Source organism: Sphaerodactylus townsendi, linkage group LG03, assembly GCF_021028975.2.
Source record: "Sphaerodactylus townsendi isolate TG3544 linkage group LG03, MPM_Stown_v2.3, whole genome shotgun sequence".
Taxonomy (NCBI): Eukaryota; Metazoa; Chordata; class Lepidosauria; order Squamata; family Sphaerodactylidae; genus Sphaerodactylus; species Sphaerodactylus townsendi.
Window position 1 is genome coordinate 24,082,488 of NC_059427.1, and position 21,683 is coordinate 24,104,170.

The 21,683-nt window shown below is 43.6% G+C and overlaps 1 protein-coding gene across 1 annotated transcript; it reads left to right on the forward strand.

Moving 5' to 3' along the window:
* The first annotated feature begins 13 nt into the window (after positions 1–13).
* Positions 14–20,597, forward strand: LOC125429546 (monoacylglycerol lipase ABHD6-like). Its single transcript, XM_048490747.1, has 8 exons — positions 14–135; positions 5,402–5,558; positions 6,699–6,812; positions 9,690–9,822; positions 11,721–11,878; positions 14,978–15,032; positions 16,218–16,318; positions 20,430–20,597. The coding sequence occupies exons 1-8, from the start codon at positions 14–16 to the stop codon at positions 20,595–20,597; spliced, it is 1,008 nt and encodes a 335-aa protein (XP_048346704.1).
* The last annotated feature ends 1,086 nt before the right edge of the window (positions 20,598–21,683 follow it).

Below are 21,683 nucleotides of genomic sequence, written 5' to 3' on the forward strand. Positions count from 1 at the left end.
ATCACCAGCAACCATGGCGCTCACTGCAATCAAGATACTCTACATAGTTCTTGGTTTCATTTTGACTGGCTTAAGAACTGTTCTTGTCCTAATGTACTACTTGTGGCTTTTACTGTCGTTCAAGGTCTGGACATGGTGAGTCTATATTCCCTTGGAGAGCCCTTAATTAAAAAAAAAACAGTAACTGATGCCAAATGTTGAATCCCACAGAAATCCATCCAAGAGAGATAAGTACTAGCAAGTCTGTCCCCCATAGATAACTGGGTGAGAGACCACACTGGAATTCCACTTAAATGGCTGTGACCTCATTATAGGAAATGTTACAAATGTAATAAAAACATAAATAAAAAGGTTTGCTAAGTAGTAGTATCGCTGTGGTAAAAGAACAAATTGCCCCCTGTAAGACATCTTGGTCTGAGGTGCTGTTTTGAAGAATCAATAATGTTGATAATAGTGAAATTGATAACAGTGAAATAGTTGAATAGAGAGATGTAATGGGATTTTGTCAGGATGGGCATCTGCCATAGCCCAAGGGGAGACATCTGGAACAGTTCTGTTGGGGATTGGGCTTTGCATACCTACATACACATGTTAATGGTCCTTTGTTTCTGTAACCTCTTTCTATGCGCTTCAACATGTTGCTAACTAGGCTGACCCTGCCTGGCTCTGCAGGTGGCCGAGGGACTAGCAGAGGCCGTGGGGCCAACCTGGCAGGAGACTATCACTTGACCTTGGGATGCTTTTCTGGAAAACAAAGTCTTTCATACCTCATTTTCTCACTTTTTCTGGGAAGATGGGAATGGGGAGTCGGAGAGAGATGAAGGGAAATAAATATGACTGTAAAGGCCAGGGTCACCAGAACTGGCTTTCTAAAGTCTGAGTCTACGATGCCAACTCCATAAAGACTACTGATGCTGTATCTAGAGTCCGCTGATTGATTGTTGGTCCAAGACCTGACAGATTTACACAAAACAGGATTTGTTTTTAAAACAAGAAACCAGTGGGGCTATGAAATCCTTCAAAAATTCGGTTTATCAAATCGAATTAATAATAATAATAATAATAATAATAATAATAATAATAATAATAATAATAATAATAATAATAATAATAATAATAATAATAATAATAATAATAATAATAATAATAATAATAATACGTCAGGGTTGCTATGCCCTGCCATGGTAGAATGACTGACAGTTGTCTAAGCTGCTCAATTTTCTCACCCAAACATTTCAGGAGCCTTGACACTCTCAGGGCCAAATTAGCAGCTTCTTTTTTAGAAACTTATAGCTTCTTCAGTTGTTAGAGCAGAAACACAGACACTGCAAAAACATTTCTATATATGTCAACACTAATATAGGGTTTATTTTTTTATTTGTTTACATAAAATAATTCCCAGGGAATAGTCACATCCTCTTGGAGGTCATTGATGCAAGCATGGACACTTCTTACACAACAGCAATGCAATACCTACTGAGTCCATGAAACTACAACAGTAGTGTTGGGCTGCTTAGCATACAGGCAGGGATCTGTTTCTCTTCTCTGGAAGCTTGCCTGAAGTAACATGTCATTCATTTTTGTGTTCCATGCTCTGGCAGCTTGTTCTAAACCATACATTGATTTTTGCAGTTTGCAAAAAAAGTCCTCTTTAGCTTTCTCCAAGAAGCCTGGAGGTTGTTGCATGTAGATGTCCTCTTCCAGTTCACCATGCAGGAATGCTGTCTTCACATCCAGATGTTAAACATGCATTCTCTTGCTTGCAGCAACACTTAATAGAGTTCTCATTGTGGTATGTTTGACGACAGGAACAAATGTTTCATCATAGTCTTCTCCATACTTTTGCGAGTATCCTTTTGCTATTAGTCTTGCTTTGTAGCGCTGAATCTCACCATCAGCATCATGTTTGAGTTTGAAGACCCACTTACATCCTATGGCTTTTCTTCCTTGGGGTAGTTTAGTAAGAGTCCAGGTTGTATTCTTCTGTAGAGCATTGACTTCTTCAGTTGTAGCTTGCTTCCACTTCTGGCCCTCTTGTGGTGGTTGGTGGGATATTTCTTTCCATGATGAAGGTCCTGATTGTTCCGCTATTCTTGCAAGTAGGACTATCTCGGGGCTGGAATACCTCTGGTTGTGCATGTTGATTGTCTCAACTCACTCATGGTTTCTTTCTCTGTGTCAGGCACATCTGGTGTAGCACTGGAAGTCTCTGAGTCACGCAGGTCTTCATCTGAATCTGCTCTCTCTTCCTCCTTGACATCTTTGGTGAGAGGGTATGTGAGCCAGTCATCAGGGTGCTCAGTCGGGTTGCTCGCTTCAACATAGGCCTCCTCTGAAGACCTAACTCTCTCATTTTCTGCTGACAGTTATCTTGTAGGTGTCAGGATCTAAAATTCTGTAACCTTTGACTTTAAGTGAGTAGCCCACAACAATCACCTTTGTGGCTCTCACTGGTAGCTTGTTTCTTTTCTCCTTTGGAATATATGCATAGGCATGGCATCCGAAGACACGGAGATGTGTCATGGATGGCTTGTGGTCTTGCCAGAGTTAATATGGTGTTGTGTCAGAAGCTGTAGTGTGCATCCTATTATGTATGTATGTTGCTGTCATGATAAATTCCCCTGAGAATTTCTGTGGAAGGTGTGCATCAGGAAGCATCTTACCATGTCCAGAAGTGTCCTATTCAATCTCTCTGAGAATCCATTTTGAGCCAGGCTGTAGGGCACTGTGGTTTGATACATGATTCCTTGTTGTCTCAGTAACACCCATGATGTATTCACCACTGTTATCGCTGTGCAAGGTCTGAGGTTTTCACTGAAACTTGTTGCTCATGATGGCTATGTAGTCTTTCAGCTTCTCTAGCATCTCAGATTTTTCCTTTAGTAAAAAGACAACTGCATACCTGGAATAATCATCAGTAAATGTTAAAAAGTACTTAAAGTTACCTATGGTTGCAGGCAGTGGTCCACATATGTCGCTGTGAATTAGTTCCAAAGGTTTTCTGCTCTTCTTTTCACTGCTCTTGGGAAAAGGAGTGTTACGCTTTGGACTGAAGACAAGAAACACAGTTAGTAACAACATCACATGGTATAAAGTCCATTCCTTCAATTAATCCCTTTTGTTTCATATTCTGGATCGATTCACAGTTCTGGTGACCTAGATGTCTATGCCATAAATGTACACAGTCCTGATGTGGGCATGACTTTGCAAGGCTCACCTTAACTGGTTCATTCTGTTCAGCTGTGGATAAAATTAGCTTTTCTTCTTCCACATTATTTAAGCCATCACACTCTGAACTGATTAGACAGTCATTTCCATTCTTAGTGACAACTCATTGTTCATTACCAATATACAGTTCATATCCTTGTTTCTCTAGCTTGGATGAGGACAGGAGTGAGCTTGAAAAATTAGGGATATATAACACATCTTTCACTAGGATTTCATTTGCAGACCCATCTTGCAGCTTACAGTATAGACTCCCTTCACCTTTCCTTGAAGCTTTAACCGTAGTGTTATTGCCAACAAAAATTGTCTCCTCAGGGATATCAAACAGTTCAGTAAAGAAATCAAGGCGATTTGATATATGTACTGAAGATCCACTGTTAATAATGAAGTTTACACCTCCTGGCTGCAGGAACATAGACAAATTTTGGTGCTTCTCATATTAATGGGACCTCTTTGCTTGATCCTTGGGGCAGTGCACCATCTTGTGGCCAAGCAAAACACCTTGGACTGTTGAACTCAGGGTTTATGGGGGCTGGTCACCGCATTCTGTTCATGCCATCAGGGGTTTCCCTGGCAATGGTCATGTGACCTCTCCCTCTGGACTGCGTTCCCTTGGTAATGGAGCCAGTCCATTTTTTACATAAATTGGGACCCCTTGTATTTCCTATTGAAGCCTCCCTTTTTGGTTTCAAAGTTGCTTTCAGAGCATAATTGTTTTCCATCTCATCATAGTGGCTTGCTAAGATCTGATGTCTGCAAACTTTTGTCGAAAAGGCCTCAACAGCCTGTTCAAATGTTAAATCCAAACGGCTCTCTAGCTGGCCTATTATCCCACTGTAACTTGGGGGTAAAGTTAAAAACAGCCTAGCCAATTTCCCTTTGGTGTTATGTTAGTCACCAGCCAATTTCAGCAGGACAAAATAATCCTGGAGCATGTTTACATGCATGAGGAAACAGGAACTTTTTTATTTATTTATTTATTTATTTATTAAACTTTTATACCGCCCCATCCTCTAGGGGCTCTGGGCGGTGTTATAATGTGTATTTAACACTTTTCGCCTTAATGTGTAGTTATAAGCCCATCCTCTTTTTCCATGTGCTAGTTCAAGCCTTTCTAATATGGCTTTCGCCATGTTAGTAGATAAATATGGGTCACCAATATGGGTCACTGTGTCACCAATAATCACTTGTGCCTTTGTCTCGTTTGTCCCAAGCCTTACACATGGCTTTCTCAGCTTCATTGGTTCCTTATGGGGGAGGGTCCTCCTGTGTAACTTCCAATAATCCTTGCTCTGATAGCAAGATGTAGTCAAGTTTTCCATTCCACGTAATTATCAGCAACTAAAATGGTCAGCCGGAGTTTTCCTCTGAGGTAAGAAGTCATTCTCTCTGTGCTCCTTAGCTGACTCAGCTGCTCAGCAATTCAGATTGCCCATGGCCAACCTCTCTGGATCTCTGGAAACAAACTTATCTCCACAGTTGCCAAAACAAAAGCACATGCAATTCAAAGCACTGGGAGCTCAAAACCTCATCAAGCCAAAAAGAAAACTGGGCAGCACAGCTGGGCCCATAACCTATTGGTGATCTCTCTGGTGAAAAATAACTTTGCATTATAAGCAGAGGCACAAAAAAGGGTTTCTAACTAATAAGAGGAGTCTTTATGAGTGAACTCCCTGTGGATAGAAAAGTAGAGAGATAGGTTCTCTATTGTAATCTATCTGGCTAGATGGTGATGGATGCAGTCTGTATCTCTCTGCACATATCGTGCAAGATGGAGAGGTAAGAAATTGTGGAGAGGAGGAGGAACAAGCAAGAAGGAAGTCCCTGAGAGTATCAGTCTACACATCAAAGGGATAGTGTCAGCATGACACAGAAAGGTATCAGTGTCTTGACCATCTCTAGCTATCTGACTTTCTGGTAAGTCCTCCTCTGTCTCAGAGGCAGGAAACAGCATACAGTCCTTCACTTCCAACATGTTAAACCCCTCTGAAAAATCCTGAGGATGGATTATAGTTTGAGGATTGGGATTATGCTCATTTAGTATATTGGTAAACATATAAATCTAGTGTCTGCACCATGCATGTAGAAACATTTCCATCTTAGCTGTAAGTACGTGGTGCGAAAAATATCCTTCCAGTGCAGAACCCCTTGTTTATTTTTATTTTTTTGCCTTCAGGTTTAGACGCATGCGACAGGGCGTGAAGGTGAAACACATCAAACACAACAACTACAACTTCTGTTATTTCACTCGAGGGAAACCTGGAGCCCAGCCATCCATGCTAATGCTTCATGGGTACTTATTCAGCAAAGACATGTGGTTAGATACTCTTGAGGTATATTATTTTTCGTTGGCCCTGCTTCCCATGGCAGCCATTTTCTTGATACACCCACCTTTATGTATCAGAAATCCAAACGTGCCCCACAACTTGAAAGAGGACCAGTAATCTAGGCTATTCCTATTGAAGTTTCAGGCACCACAGGGAATCCTTGATGTGGCTTCCATTGAGGCTGGTGGGAGGCTGGTACTGTCTCATCTTGCATAAACATTCATTTTAGACCCATGTGGCTTTGGTATCCAGAGCTGCTCCTGTTCATTTTTTTCTCCAGTTTTAAGCAGCATTACCAGATATTGCCAGAAGCTGATTAAAGAGAAAGCATTCTCACTGATCTATGTGGACATTATAATTACCCAGGTGCTACTGTAGATGATGGCCAATGTAGCCAGCTTGTTTCAATACTTAGGCAATATTGCAGGTTGTTGGTTTTTTATTAGTTTATTAAATCCATTTTTACCTAGTCTTTCCTCCAAAGCACTCAAGGTAGGATACATCATTCTCTTCCTGTCCCCGCAGAAACCTTGTGAGTTAGGCTAAGAGAAAATGGCTGGCACAAGGTCACCTCGCAAGTTTATGGCACAGTGGGAATTCAAAAATGGGTCTGATTTAAATATATGAGTTCAACATTATTCTATCAACTTCAGTATTATGTATTCTGACTGCTTTCCTGGGTCTCTGGTAGAGAAAGATTTTTCACATTCTCTGCTTCCTAATATTTTTAAATGGAAATGCCAATGGCTGGACCAGGATTGAGCCTTCAGCATGTAAAGCAGATGTCTAGCACTGACACTTCCTGAAGGTTCTTTCCAGATCTTAGCCCAACACCCTAATTAGGGCCTTGAGCTTAGTTCTGCAGGACCTGCAAGATGGAGCTGTTCTTTCAGGTCTATAGTTTTGGGCAACTTCTGAGATGTGGTCTATCTTGTAGTCTTCTTTTTCCTGCCCTCCTTTCCCCTTCCTTTTGATTCTGGTAAGTTTGTGTGAGAGAGGGGCTAGAGGAAACTGTTTTTAATTAATTTTTTTCCATCCTGATAGGATAAGCAGTAGTGTTGAAGAAGATTAACCTCTTCATGGTTTGATATTTAAAGGGGCTTGGTGCTATTATTCTGATTCATTTTTGATGGTGTTTTTTCACAGTACATTCCTGAGGACATCCATGTGGTTTGTATTGACCTTCCTGGTCATGGGGCAACCACTCGTTTGATGGATGATAGCTACAGGGCACCTGACCAGGCTGAGCTAATTCATGAGGTAAGACCTCCCTCTAGATGCTCTCATTCCAGTCTAGCTTGAAGGCAATCACTGGAACTAGTAATAATACCAAAGGTTTCACCAATCCAGTAAAGATGGATAATAGTGGTTATAATAGTAACATAATAATTATGATAGATAATAATGCCAGACTATTCTTATCTCTTTTTTTGATAGAGTGACGAGTTTGGTAGATGAAGGGAATGCTGTGAACGTAGCATACCTTGATTTTAGTAAAGCTTTTGACAGGGTGCAACATAATATTCTTGCAAGTAAGCTAGTGAAATGTGGACTAGACAATGCTGCTATTTGATGGATTTATAATTGGTTGACTGACCGAACTCAAAGGGTGCTCAAAGGAGCAGCAGTGGCGTAGTGGCTAAGAGCAGGTGCACGCTTATCTGGAGGAACCGGGTTTGATTCCCAACTCTGCCACTTGAGTTGTGGAGGCGTATCTGGGGAATTCAGATTAGCCTGTGATCTCCTACACACGCCAGCTGGGTGACCTTGGGCTAGTCCAGGGGTAGGGAACCTGCGGCTCTCCAGATGTTCAGGAACTACAATTCCATCCAGCCCTACCGGCATGGTGGCCATGCTGACGAAACTGATGGGGTGTGGACCCAGGCCTCTGGAAAACCTGAACTAGTCCTGGCTTTGGAGCTCTCTCAGCCCCACGCACCTCACAGGGTGTTTGTTGTGAGTGGGGAAGGGCAAGGAGATTGTAAGCCCCTTTGAGTCTCCTATAGGAGAGAAAGGGGGGATACAAATCCAAACTCTTCTTCTTCTTCTCATCAATGGTTCATCCTGGAAAGAAGTGACTAATAGGGTGCTACAGGCTCTGTCTTGGGCCCAGTGCTATTCAATTTTTTTAATCAATGACTTGGATGATGAAATAGAGGGCATGCTAATCAAATTTGCAGATGGCATCAAAATAGGAGGGGTAGCTAATACTCCAGAGGACAGAGTCAGAATTCAAAATGACCTGGAGAGCTGGGCCAAAATAAACAAACTGAATTTCAACAGAGATAAATGTAAGATACTACACTTAGGTCGAATTCCCACTGAAAATTTAATCTAGATACAACCAAGTTTCAAAAGAATCGGCACCTTTTCATCCAGGTTCCAACATCCTCACTGCAGCATGTTTCTAGTGAAGACATCTAGGCCTGCCACTTGGGGGGTGCCTGCTGTCAGGGGTGCACTTGTTAAGCTAGCAGCACCAACATTTCAGAGTATCTTTAGGAAACCCTCCTGATGATCTCACCCAGGGTTGGTGAAGTTTGGTTCATGGGGGCCAAAGTTATGGACTCTCAAATGTGTAGCCCCCATCTCCTATTAGCTCTCATTGGAAACAATGCGGGATGGGGCACCCCCATAGCTTTGGACTCCCTGGACCAAGGTTCACAAAACCTGGGTGGTATCAGTAGGAAACTCTCCTAATGAAACCACCCAGGTTTGATGAAGTTTGGTTCATGGAGGCCAAAGTTATGGACCCTCAAATGTGTAGCCCCCATCTCCTGTAAGCTCCCATTGAAATTTTTTTTCAAAAAGGTGCACATACAAGCAGGTCCAGGAAAATCCCGTGATATGGGGTGGGCGGGGTGGGGGGTGGGTGGGCGGGCGGGCGACAGAAATGGGACTGATCTGTGTTCCATGGTTCAGCTGTGAGGAGATCTTGAGGGAATTTGGATATTTCAGGTGACTATCCCAGGATTAATCGCCAGTGAGGAACTCATCTTAGGTAGAAAAAATGAAATGCACAGATATAGGATGGGTGACACCTCACTTGACAACACTGCATGCAAAAGGGATCTGGGAGTCTTAGTAGACCACAAACTGAACATGAGTCAGCATGTGATGCGGTGGCCAAGAAAGCCAATGCAATTCTGGTCTGTATCAATAGGAGCATAGTGTCAAGATTGAGGGATGTAATTGTACCTCTCTATACTGCATTGGTTAGACCTCACCTGGAATATTGTGTATAGTTCAGAGGAGGGCAATCAAAATGGTAAAAGGTCTGGAATCCATGCCCTATGAAGAGAGACTTAGGGAGCTGGGTATGTTTAGTTTGGTGAACAGAAGGTTTAGAGGTGACACGATAGCCATGTTTAGATATTTGAAGGGATGTCATGTTGGTGAGGGAGCAAGCTTGTTTTTCTGCTCCAGAGACCAGGACTAGGAATAATGTGTTCAAGGTGAAGGAAAAGAGATTCCACATAAACATCAGGAAAAACTTCCTGACAGGAAGGCCTGTTCGACAGTGGAATGCACTACCTTGGAGTGTGCTGGGGCCTCTTTGGAGGTTTTTAAAGAGAGGCTGGATGGCTATCTTTCAGGAGTGCTTTGATTGTGTGTTCCTGCATTGCAGGGGGTTGGACTTGATGGATGATGCGGCTTTGAAACTGCCTGCATTAGTCAAGAGTCTGGGTTTGACCTTGGACTCCAGCTTATCGCTGGATGACCAGGTCACTAAGACAGCCCAAACAGCTGTGGAGCTAGGGCGGGGCATAAATAATTTTTTTTTTTTAAAATGAAAGATAGGATGCTATTATTTATTTATTTATTTAATTTTATATTACAGTGAAGCTTCTGGCATGCCCCTCTTAAAAAAAAGCACCCTCCAATTTCCTGACATGGCTCAGACCACAATATCTTCTCCCACGTAGCATCAGGTTCATCAGGTTCTTCACCACCACGAAGGAAATAAGGAGCATTACATTGGTTGCAATGACTGGGGCAGGTTTGGCCTATGGAGCTGTCATAGTCAAGGGTCCCCTTGCATGCTGCATGCCTACATTATCCAGAAACCGAAGCAAGAATCTTTCTTGAAAATAGCCCAAAGCAGTATTTAGCTCTTCATTCTTGCTTCTTTCACAGTTTGTTGAATGCATTGGTCTGGACAAAAATCCCTTCCATCTGATTGGTTTCTCTGTGGGCGGAATGATTGCCGGGGCTTATGCCGCTCTTTATCCATCCCATGTCCACTGTTTGTCCCTCCTTAGCCCAGGTGGTAAGTGTCTGAATTCTTTTTTAGGGTATCTGACAAGTTACTGAATAATGTAAAAAAAAAAATCAATGTATGTAAATAGGCGAATGGATAGTTACAACAAGGGCCTTTCTAACTCATTGCATTTCACCTCCTATCCATGTCCTCATAATTCACATGTACTTGCAGGTTCTTCCCTGGTAATTCAATTCCCTGAACAAACAAAAGAAGAGAACCAACTTAACCATACAAAACTACAATTAAGTACCTAGAAGGTCAAGAAACGGTTTAAAGAAACAGTTTAAAGGCCCACTAAAAGTACAACTTCTAACGATCAAAACCACATACTTATTTATGACATATTATGACATTTATTTATGACATATTAAAATTATCGACCCATGTAAAAGGCCCACCATACATTCGACTTAGAATACACAGAAGGGTCCAATAGGATACTTTTTTTGACCTGAATGAACCCATTTCAGTCTAATGATCTTCCTCAATGGTCAAAATTAATACAATAATGTAGTGTCAGGCTTCCAGACTATAAATAACAGCTATAAAGCTTTTTTTAATGACTGAAACAAATGGTCTATACAAATCAAAAAAGGGAAAAGGAGATTAATAATTAGCCAATTTGGTATAATACATTAAATATTCATAAATAATTATCTATACATGCAATTTCTGAAAAAGAAACTTACTGAAGAGTCATTTAGATTGGTACCCATGTCTTCCACACAAAGTAATTTCCTCTTAGAAAGTATAATACAATGTGCCAATCATGCCCAATTCTTAAAGAGAAAAAAAAATCTAAAATCAAATTACTAATTGTTTTTAACTAGGGCAAAATGTGTCTTTATCAAAAATATCTATCAAAAATGCAGATTCATTCCCTAATTAAGAATCTGCTAGGGCAAAACCTCATAATGCCTCAGTCATAAAGAATCCTTCCAGGCTGAAATAGAGTTCCAAGGGGGACCACAGAAGCACATAACTGACTGACTGAGGGGCTTTCCCCACTACAGAAGGGAGCTAAGGTCGACTCGGTTCCCTCCAGTGGAGGGCGATTCCAGGCTGTCCCCACAGCAACTGAGTTGGCCCCCTGGAACCGAGCTAAGTGGGCGGGATCATCTTGGTGCCTGTTTCGCTCCTCGATTGTGATTGGCGCTTGTGTTATGGCGGGAAACGGGAGCGTTTTTTTTACAGTTTTTACAGTTTACAGTTACATGCGCTTTCTACCCGCCATGACTCTCCCGTTCTGCTCATGCCACAAAAGCGGCTCATGATTGGCTGAACGGATGAGGTGTTGTTTCGATGCTTCCCCACTTTGAAGCGGTATCAACCTTGTTCCGGCAGAAAAGTGAAGTTCATAACTGCGACAAGGATGTCGCAGTTCTGGGGGGGAGGGGGGGAACTGAGACAAAACAATGTTGAGCTCGGTGGCAGTGGGGATTCACTAAAGCGAACCTAGGTAGAAACCAGTTCAACTCTGTCAGTGGGGAAAGCCCCTGAGAGGTCTCATGGCAGGCCCAGTCTCAACTCATGTATTGGTCGCAGGGCCTAAGCATTCATCAGGTTTTTATCATCTCATAACTCCCTTTATTTAGGGCTATAAAGAGAACAATGGCAAATTTCATAGTCTGAAAATTTCTTGGACAGCCTCTAAATCTGCATCTTTCAGTTGTCTCCCTCAACCCATCCCCACAGCTTTTGGCTACCCTTCTCTTCCTCCTCCCTGCCTCCTCCTCCAAGAATCAGTCTTTGCTGTTACTTCCCTCATGCCCTCCCCCAAATCATTAACTGCCGTTATCTTCATAACAAACCATCTTCTCACAACTGATCTAAATCCCATTTTTAAGGAAGAATTTGTCACTAATTTCTGTCCAACAATCTATGCATTGTCTCCCAATTCGTAGGTCTCCGGTATGAAGGAGGTTATGAATTGGTCAAGCACTTCAGGCAGCTAGAGAAGTCTATCAGTGTGGGAAGCAGTCATTTCTATGCTTCGACCGAGAGGCTGGTAGAAGAACTGCTGAAACTTGGCCTATATCACCCAAGCTTATCACAGTTGAAGGTAAAGAAGGGCCATGTCGAAGGTTGCCATGCTCTGGTCCAGTTTTTCAGTTTAAAGTTCCACAGCTTTGCACATCTGTCTGTCACTCCTCTGTTCATATTTTGCTGGTGTGGGCGGCAAAGGCACTGTCTTAAATCTGAGAGTGAACATGGACTAATAAACTGTTGGGGAGTATCTTGCAAACTTTGTCCTCCAACTCAGACCTATACACCCCTTCCAAAACCCTAGCCCCTAGAAAATGCACTCAGATCTTTAACAGTCATTCCAGTTCATTTTCTGTTGGTCAAGAATCGATTCTATTGCCGCTGTGGAGAAGTGGCTCCTTCCCTCCCTTTTTTCCTCCCCTTCTCCAATCAGGTATCATAGATTTGGATGACTTAAAAGAGGCCAGAGATACATCAGGAAGAGCTGCCTGACCTAGGGGGAAAAGCAGAGGTGGGATCCAGCAGGTTCTCACAGGTTCCCGAGAGTAGGTTACTAATTATTTGTGTGTGCCGAGAGGTTACTAATTGGTGATTTTGCCACGTGATTTTTGCCTTAGTTACGCCCCTCCTCTCAGCAGTAGCGCGCAGAACTTGAAGCTGTCTAGCAGGAGGTGCACCGGCGTGCGTGGCAGCCTGCGCCTCCGTGCATTCGTTTCCCACCCAAGGACCGGCGCAGCGGCTGCATCCTTGCCACAGCCCCACCCAGTAATGCCACGCCCCCGGAATGCCCGGCCACACCCCCGTCGTGCCCTGCCCAGCCCCATTGGCGCTACGCCACAGTTTGAATCCCACCACCATGGGAACCTGTTACTAAAATTTTTGGATCCCACCACTGGGGAAAAGATATCTTGACCCAGCCTGGCCAGGTCAAAAGAGGGGGGGGATCTGGGATCTGATAAAATTCTGGGAAGAAAGGGGCGAGGTCTCTTCTCTTTCTTTTTCCGCTGGGCCATTCAAGGCAGCAGACGGGGCTGTGAAGGGAGCAGCCATTTTGGAACTATGTTCTCATCCAGGGAGCTCACTCAGCCTGCCAGGTAATGAGAACTCTTCAAGAATTGCAACCTTCTAAGCTTTAAAGGCCTACCCTTTTTTCAACAACTGCTAGGGCATGATTAGCGAGAGGGACAGGGGCTTTGCGTTTACATCTCCTTTGTTTTGGAAACCCTTGCTCAATCTGGTGCAGTGCTAAAATATACTTGTAACCATGTTTTTAATAAATGCTTTTTAAACCTTAGATGTGGAGAACAGTTCTCTGTACCACAAATGCCCCACTGTCTTTAATGCGCTATCTAAATAGGAGGGGGGAGGAAGGCTGGCAGCTTTTCCTCCGGGGCCTCCAATCTGCCCTGTGGAATCCAGGAGAGGGGAACCAAGGGAAACTGAGGCGAGGCCTCATGGTAGGCAAGGAAATTGAGGAATCCTGATCTTCCCCAGTGGGCAGTTCCTCAAACGGTCAGGTGGTGGCAGCAGTTTACCCAGAGAGAAAGCTAGCCCTTCCCAGGAAACGTTGGCAATCCTTGGGAGAGGCTTGGAAGCAGAATAAGGCCTGCCAGGCAAAACAAGCCCGTTCCGCCACAGCCTCAAAGGGTCTCAAACTATAATTGATAAGAATTGTCGCTTGGACTAGTACAGGGGTAGGGAACCTGTGGCTCTTCTGCCCTTGCACTGTTGCTCCACGAGCCGAGCCGCCGGCCCCATCCTTGCCCGCCCTGCAGGCAGCAGGGCGGGCGCATAACTGCTTATTACGCGGTCCAGCTGGGCGTGCCGTGAGCTTCCCCTTTCACCCGCCCGTTGGGTGGGGCGGTAACTTTCCCGAGGGCTGAGCAAGGCCGAACGGCAAAGCCATCCCTTGCACCCTGCAGGCAGCAGGGTGGGCGCATCCATGCGCTTCTCAGAATGAGCGGAGTAAAAGGTAGAAAAACCCCCTATATATATAGTGTTATCTTTATTTTAAATGTCAAAAATTATTTGTGGCTCCAAGTGTTTTCTTTTCTGGTGGAAAACGGGTCCAAATGGCTTTTTGAGTGTTCCCTACCCCTGGACTAGTAAGAACATAAGAACATAAGAACATAAGAACAAGCCAGCTGGATCAGACCAAAGTCCATCTAGTCCAGCTCTCTGCTACTCGCAGTGGCCCACCAGGTGCCTTTGGGAGCTCACATGTAGGATGTGAACGCAATGGCCTTCTGCGGCTGTTGCTCCCGATCACCTGGTCTGTTAAGGCATTTGCAATCTCAGATCAAAGAGGATCAAGATTGGTAGCCATAAATCGACTTCTCCTCCATAAATCTGTCCAAGCCCCTTTTAAAGCTATAATGGTTTGTGGCCATCACCACCTCCTGTGGCAGCATATTCCAAACACCAATCACACGTTGCGTGAAGAAGTGTTTCCTTTTATTAGTCCTAATTCTTCCCCAGCATTTTCAATGAATGCCCCCTGGTTCTAGTATGCATGTGAGAAAGAGAGAAAAATGTCTCTCTGTCAACATTATCTACTCCCATGCATAATTTTAGCGTAGCCCGGAGCTTTCCAATCCATATCCCCCTCAAGCCGCCCCTCCTCGCCAAATCATTAAAAGGAGTCCCAAAGCGGCTGCAGCCTCTCCTCCATAGGGAAGGTGCTCCAGTCCCCTCAACTCATCCTTAAGTTGCCCTTCTCTACGCACTTTTCTATCCTCCTCAATATCCTTTTTTGAGGATGCGGCGACTCAGAACTGGACACAAGTACTCCTTAAGTCGCGGTCAGCATCCACTGCTTTATATAAGGGCATGACAATCTTTGCAGTTTTATTATCAATCAATTTTCTAATGATCCCCAGCATAGAGTTTGCCTTTTTCACAGCTGCCATGCATTGAGTTGACATTCCCATGGAACTATCAACTAAGACGCCCAAATCCCCTTCCTGGTCTGTGACTGATAGCACTGACCCCTGTAGCGTGTATGTGAAGTTTGGATTTTTTGCCCCTATGTGCAAGATGTACCTTAACTGGCTGTTACATATCAGAAGGTTTTTCCTATCTCGCCACATGCTGTTTTCAGGAAGAGACATCTTGCTGCCTGACAGAAACTTTTCATTTCCTGCTGCGCTGACGCACCTTTTTCCCCCCTCCTCAGATCCTAAAGGGATATATTCTTGATGATAGACCAAAAAAGTCATTCTACATGAAAAGTAAGTGAAATAGTGGGAATACTAGCTACTTTAGCCATTTCACAAACCACTCTCGAACAGGCAGTGACAACCAGCCACTGCTTCAACCCATGCCCAGAAGGGCTTGTGCGTGCAGAGAAACCAAAGGTTACAGATTCAGCCTTCATTTCCTGCCTTTACAACAGAGCGAGAATCCCCAGAGTGAGAAACCCTGCACATGCCTCATTAAATAGTTAGACCACTCAGCCCAAGATAAAACAAAGGCAAGAGTTTCTAACGATTGCAAGATACATACAAGTCTTCAGGTACAGAGACAGTCAGATGGGACTCTACAAATAATCCTCAGCTTTAGTGTCTGGATTTCTCACTGATGCTTTCTGACAAACCCAAGTATTATACACATCTAAGTAAACTTCTCAAGGAGTAGCAGTGGCGTAGGAGGTTAAGAGCTCGTGTATCTAATCTGGAGGAACCGGGTTTGATTCCCAGCTCTGCCACCTGAGCTGTGGAGGCTTATCTGGGGAATTCAGATTAGCCTCTGCACTCCCACACACGCCAGCTGGGTGACCTTGGGCTAGTCACAGCTTTTCAGAGCTCTCTCAGCCCCACCCACCTCACAGGGTGTTTGTTGTGAGGGGGGAAGGGCAAGGAGATTGTCAGCCCCTTTGAGTCTCCTGCAGGAGAGAAAGGGGGGATATAAATCCAAACTCTTCTTCTTCTTCAATGTTGTTGGAGTTGTAGCTTTGGCCCAGCCTTCCCAGTATCAGTGGGGCAAAATTGAGGCAAGGAGAGGGGTGGTTAAGTATTTTGGTGGAGGCCTATCCCTTGTGCTCTTCTTCCCTGTGCAGCCTTGACGTTTCCTGGAGTGCTGTGCAGAGTGGAATGGCCAGGATGTTCAAACTAGGGCATGTGAATGTAAAGGAGCAAGGTGATCCCATTAATGCACCCCAGCAGAGATAATCACAGAATGAATATCCATTGGTGGTCAGCCTGCAGCACAATTTGGTTCAAGGCACGGTCAGCAGGGGTTCATGCACACCTGGACAGAAACCAGCTGCTGATGGGCTTTTGTGTTTCCTGACCACTGCCTCCATATTCTGCTAGCTGGCAAAATAAACATCTTATTGGTGACCCATCTGAGTATTTCTGAAGATGTACATCCATAAAAGTGGTGACAGCCCTAACTCTGATTCTTTCTTGGAAAAGACTTCATAGATCTCACTAGTCTGAAGTCCAGGTACTGTGTTGAAGACAATGCAAGCGAGATCAAGGCTCCAACTGAGATCATCTGGGGAGAACATGATAAGGTAGGGCAACTGAGCGAGAGAATCATCCATGAATGCCAAGGAGCTGGTTTTGGTGGTCTTTCATTTCCAACAGGCGGTAGATCTAGGGAACTAAAAATGTGAGGCTGCTGCGTTAAACACCCAAGTTCCTGGTCTTGGCCATCATTCCTGATTAGTAGCATGGGTGTAGAACTAATCCTCTGTAGGATCCAATGAAGAAAACAGTCGGGATGGGAATCCACAAGCCTGATGAATTATACATCTCACCAGAGGCGTAGCTACCATGGGGACATCCGGGGACAAGTGCCCCGGGCACCCCCTTGTGGTGGGTGCAAAAATTACAGGTTTGTTTGTGGCTTTTTCAATGTGTGTTTTTTTCCATTTTTGGCCTGCAGGGGGTGCAGTTTTTAGGCTAGCACAGTGATGGCAAACCTTTTTGAGACCAAGTGCCCAAATTGCAACCCAAAACCCACTAATTTATCGCAAAGTGCCAACACGGCAATTTAACCTGAATACTGAGGTTTTAGTTTAGAAAAATGTTTGGCTCTGAGGCATGTGTTACTCAGGAGTAAGCTTGGTGAAGCAACCATGCATTGCTTCGAATGGGTGAATCATGACCCTAGGAGGGTTTACTCAGAAGCAAGCCCCATTGCCAGCAACCGAGCTTATTCCCAGGTAAAGGATTGTGCCCAGGCCAGCCTAGATGTGTGTGTGTGTGTGTGGGGGGGTGATTTTCCACCCCCCACATGATGAACTCTGTGCATGTGTGCCCATAGAAAGGGCTCTGAGTGCCACCTCTGGCACCTGTGCCATAGGTTTGCCACCACTGGGCTAACAGCAACAACATTTCAGGCTATCGTCAGGTGATTCTCCTGATGATACCAGCCAAGTTTGGTGAAGTTTGGTTCAGGGGGTCCAAACTTATGGACCCCCAAAGGGGGTGACCCCATTCTCCATTGTTTCCAATAGGAGCTAATAATAGATGGGGCTACCATTTTGAGGGTACATAACTTTGGACCCCCTGAATCAAACTTCACTAAACTTAGCTGGTATCATAAGGATAGTCTCCTGCTGATACCACCCAGGTTTGGTGAAGGTTGGTTCAGGGGGTCCAAAGTTATGGACCCCCAAAAGGGGTGCCCCATCACCCATTGTTTCCAATGGAAGCTAATGGTAGATGGGGCCCATAACTTTGGACCCCCTGAACCAAACTTCACTAAACCTGGGTGGTTTCATCAGGAGAGTCACCTGAAGATAGCCTAAAATTTTGGTACTATTAGCTTAAACATTGCTCCCTTGACAGGCACCCTCAAATTTTCCCCAGGCTCTCTCTTTAAATCCACCCCTTTTGGATTTAAAAAAACATAGAAAAAACATAGGATTTTAAAAAAACATAGAAAGTATTGTTGAAGGCTTTCACAACTAGATTCAACTGGTTGTTGTGGGTTTTACAGGCTGTGTGGCCATGGTCTGGTAGATTGTGTTCCTAACGTTTCACGTGCATCTGTGGCTGGCATTTTCAGAGGTGTATCACAGAGAGAAGTATGTTATAAGAGAAGTCTAGACACAGTGTATAACAGATTTCTCTCTGTGATACACCTCTGAAGATACCAGCCACAGATGCAGGTGAAACATTAGGAACAAGATCTACCAGACCACAGCCATGCAGCCTAGAAATCCACAATAACCAACATTGAAAATGATGCTGATTGGGGGTAGGGGTGGGGAATATACCCTGAAACAGTATCACTTTCAATGTTGTTTAAACTAGGGAGCCCAGAGTCTCCCTTTAAGGTGGATTTAAAAGGAGAATCTGGGCTCTCTAGTTTAAACAACATTAAAAGTGATGCTGTTTCAGGATGGATTCCCCCCCACTTCAAAAAAACAGCATCACTTTCAATGTTGTTTAAACTAGAGAGCCCTGGGTGTTTTCAGATTTGTGTGTTGGGGCATGTTCTATAATGTGATGGTGACTTTGAGATGACCTGGTGCAAAAAATGTTGTTTGGTTGCGGTGGGGGAGGGACGCTGCCCATATGTGTGTGGGGTGTGTGTACAAAACTCAGATTTTGCCCAGGGCTTCATTTTCCCTAGCTACGCCTTTGCATCTCACTCAACCAAAAACCTGCGATTGTGGGCACTCATAATTACTAATAGATACAATTACTTTTACAGATCCTAGGCACTGAGCCTCATATGCATAATATTTAAGTTCAAATGGTAAACGTTTTTGATATCACTTATGCTCATCTTGAATCTGAAATTTAAGGCACCAAATTGCCAACATTTTGATCTGGTCTAACAGAATGGGTGATGTGGATATTGAAGGACAGAGTAAATTTTCTTTGAGGGAAAACATTGTAGAATAACGCTTACAAGCTGAGAACAAGCACAACACTGACCACATTTACGACTTAAAATAATTTCAGCCTACATGCACACACAACTAACCCTTATTTCACAGTAGCAGTCACTGACCATGAATACACTATATTGTCCATGTAGGAAAATCCAAATCCTAATGATAGCTATAGTACAATGCCAGCAAGATATCCAATGATGTAGATGCAGCCCCGGATATCTGATTTATGCTGCACCCCATCTAGAGATCTTAGGTCTGGTATATGCAACACGATGAGCTCTACAGGAAGGTACAAAAATGTAGAAAGAAAAACTGTATTAGATAAGGAGGCAATGAGGGGAGGAGCATCACAACAGCCTCCAAATAACTGAAATAGCAAAAAGCACCTTGAAAATTGCTGACCATTTTTCCTACTGAGTCCAGAACTACATCATCTCTTGAAACTTGATTTAAGACCTCCTGAAACTCTTCCAGCCGTGACTCTCATTGAACAACTCATTATGTCGTCCAGGAAGGAACACCAGTACATCCTAGGGGAAAGACAGAAGATCATACTATGAAAGTAGCCCCACTCATATGCTTTAGCCCTATGGCAGGTGGAACCAGGGGCAGAGCTCCTGGAGTGTGTGCAAAAGGTCCAGGTTCAAATAATGTCATCTCTATTTCAAGGACCTTAAGTAGCAGGTGCCCTGACATGGATGGCCCAGGCTAGCCTGATCATAGAAGATCTTGGTAGTTAAGCAGGGTTGGCTCTGTTTATATGTGGATGGGAGAACCCCAAGGAAGCCCAGGGTTGCTATGCAGAGGCAGGCAGTGGCAAACCACATGTGAACATCTCTTCCCTTGAAAACCCCATAAAGAGCCACCATAAATTGGCTGTGACATGTTGGCACTTCCCACCATCACCATGTATAAGTAGCAGATATGAGGACCTTCTGCCAGTTACAGTCGACTGTACTAATCTAGATGAGCCAATGTTCTGACTTGGTATAAGGCAGCTCCATATTTGTGGTACATGTGGAGAGGGACATGTCAGGGGCATCCAGAAAGTTTAAAATATTTCCTAGGTCCAAGAGAATCCTGGGAACTTTGGCTCCCTGCCGTCAACCTCAAAATACAATTTCCACCATTGTGAATGGGCATTCATGGGATATATTAGTGTAAAATTGATCAAACTTTGTAGAACAGACAAGACCCAAGTCCTTCCAGTCAACTCATCTATATACCCTATCACTGGCCAAACCCTCTCCTACTGCTAGGAGGAGGTCTTTCTTTTACCCTGGGTTGCCTACCTCCTGGTGATGTCTCTCCCCAGTTGCAATTGTTTTCCAGACTACAGAGATAGTTCCCATGGAGAAAGCTGGCTTCTTTGGAGGGTGGACACTATGGCATTAGATCCAGTTAGGCTTGCACCCTTCCCTGAATCCTGCTTTCCTTACATTCCACCACCAAATCCCCAAGAATTTCCCAACACAAGAGTTGACAACCAAATTCTATCTTAGCCCGAACTTATAAATAGAAATCACATTTGCCCTGCAAATGAGATGGTAGAAAGCTAAAACAGAAGGTAAACCTGCGGAACTCATTCCTAGCAAGATAGCTGTTACTTTTAAATAAGTAATTAGATTACTGGAAGATTATTGGATGGTAGGGAAGAAAAGTTTTGGGTCATTCAAATTCTAATTCAACTGTACTTCCATCATGAAGCTTGCATTCTTCTGTTTTTCAGTATCTTCTCAGCTTACACTGTTTAAATTCTGTTGTTTTTCAGATATTTGATCCCTCTGGAGCAGACATTTTAGCCAAAGTTATTCCTCACTGCCAGGTGAACATGTTGGACAAATGTGGACACTTCATAACCATGGACAGGCCACAGAAATCTGCAGAACTCATCCTGGAATTCCACAATTCAGTTTGTGGCACCAAGAAGACTAACTAATTGATGTAAACCTTATTTGGGCACCAACCAGGGGGGAAAAAAGGGGGAAAAGAGGATTCAAACAGCTACCCCCCCCCCCGTCAGCCTGACATCACTACCAGGAAAGATTCTAGAGCAGATCATTATGGAGACAGTCTGTAAGCACTTGGAAGAGACTATTGTGACCACTGAAAATCAACATGAGTTTCTCAAAAACAAGTCATGCCAGACTAATCTTACCTTTTTTTTGATAAGAGTGACAAACTTGGTAGATGAAGGGAATGCTGTGGACATAGCATACCTTGATTTTAGTAAGGCCTTAGTAAGGTGTCCCATGGTATTCTTGCAAGTAAGCTGGAAAGATGTGGACTAGACAATGCTGCTATTGGATGGATTTGTAATTGGTTGAGTGGCCGAACACAAAGAGAAAACACCAAAAAATTCCCCCCCAAAAGCCCGAATACCTTGCATTCAGATTTGTTCATATTTGGGCAGAACCCATTTGGACAATTTTTTTGCCTGAATTTGCCCAGATTCGGGCTGAATCTGGTATTTGTTTCATCCGAATCTCCAGCCCTAATAGTAAATTCAAATAGTGATGTAAGGTAGTCCTTCTCATAAATGTAATCTGATGAAACCAAAAATTGGAGATTTATGGCAAAGGCCTCTCAGGCTCAATTGGTGTGAGGGTCCAGTTCCATGAAATTGAATCCCCAAAATGTACAAATCCACCATTGAACTCTTCGTACGTAAAGTAGCGTTTTCGAAGAATCTTCCTCAGAAATAAAAATTCTTTTTTGCACTTGTCTTTAGCCTTATTAACAGTGGGTTTCTATAATGCATGAAATATAAATAATAAGCATTGCACAATACTATATAATACATTAACATTAGGAGAACGATAAACATGCAAGTATAATGTAAACCCCTCCATCGCCCATGAATATATTAACAGTATATACTACATAATAATAATTGATAATCATAATGCTCTCACATTCACTCTCATGCAGAGTTGATCCACAAGGCTGTATATAATTTCTAAAGGAAGGACTTCCACTGCGTTCTTATATGATCCTAATGAGTTTCAGCTGGGAATTCCCAAGT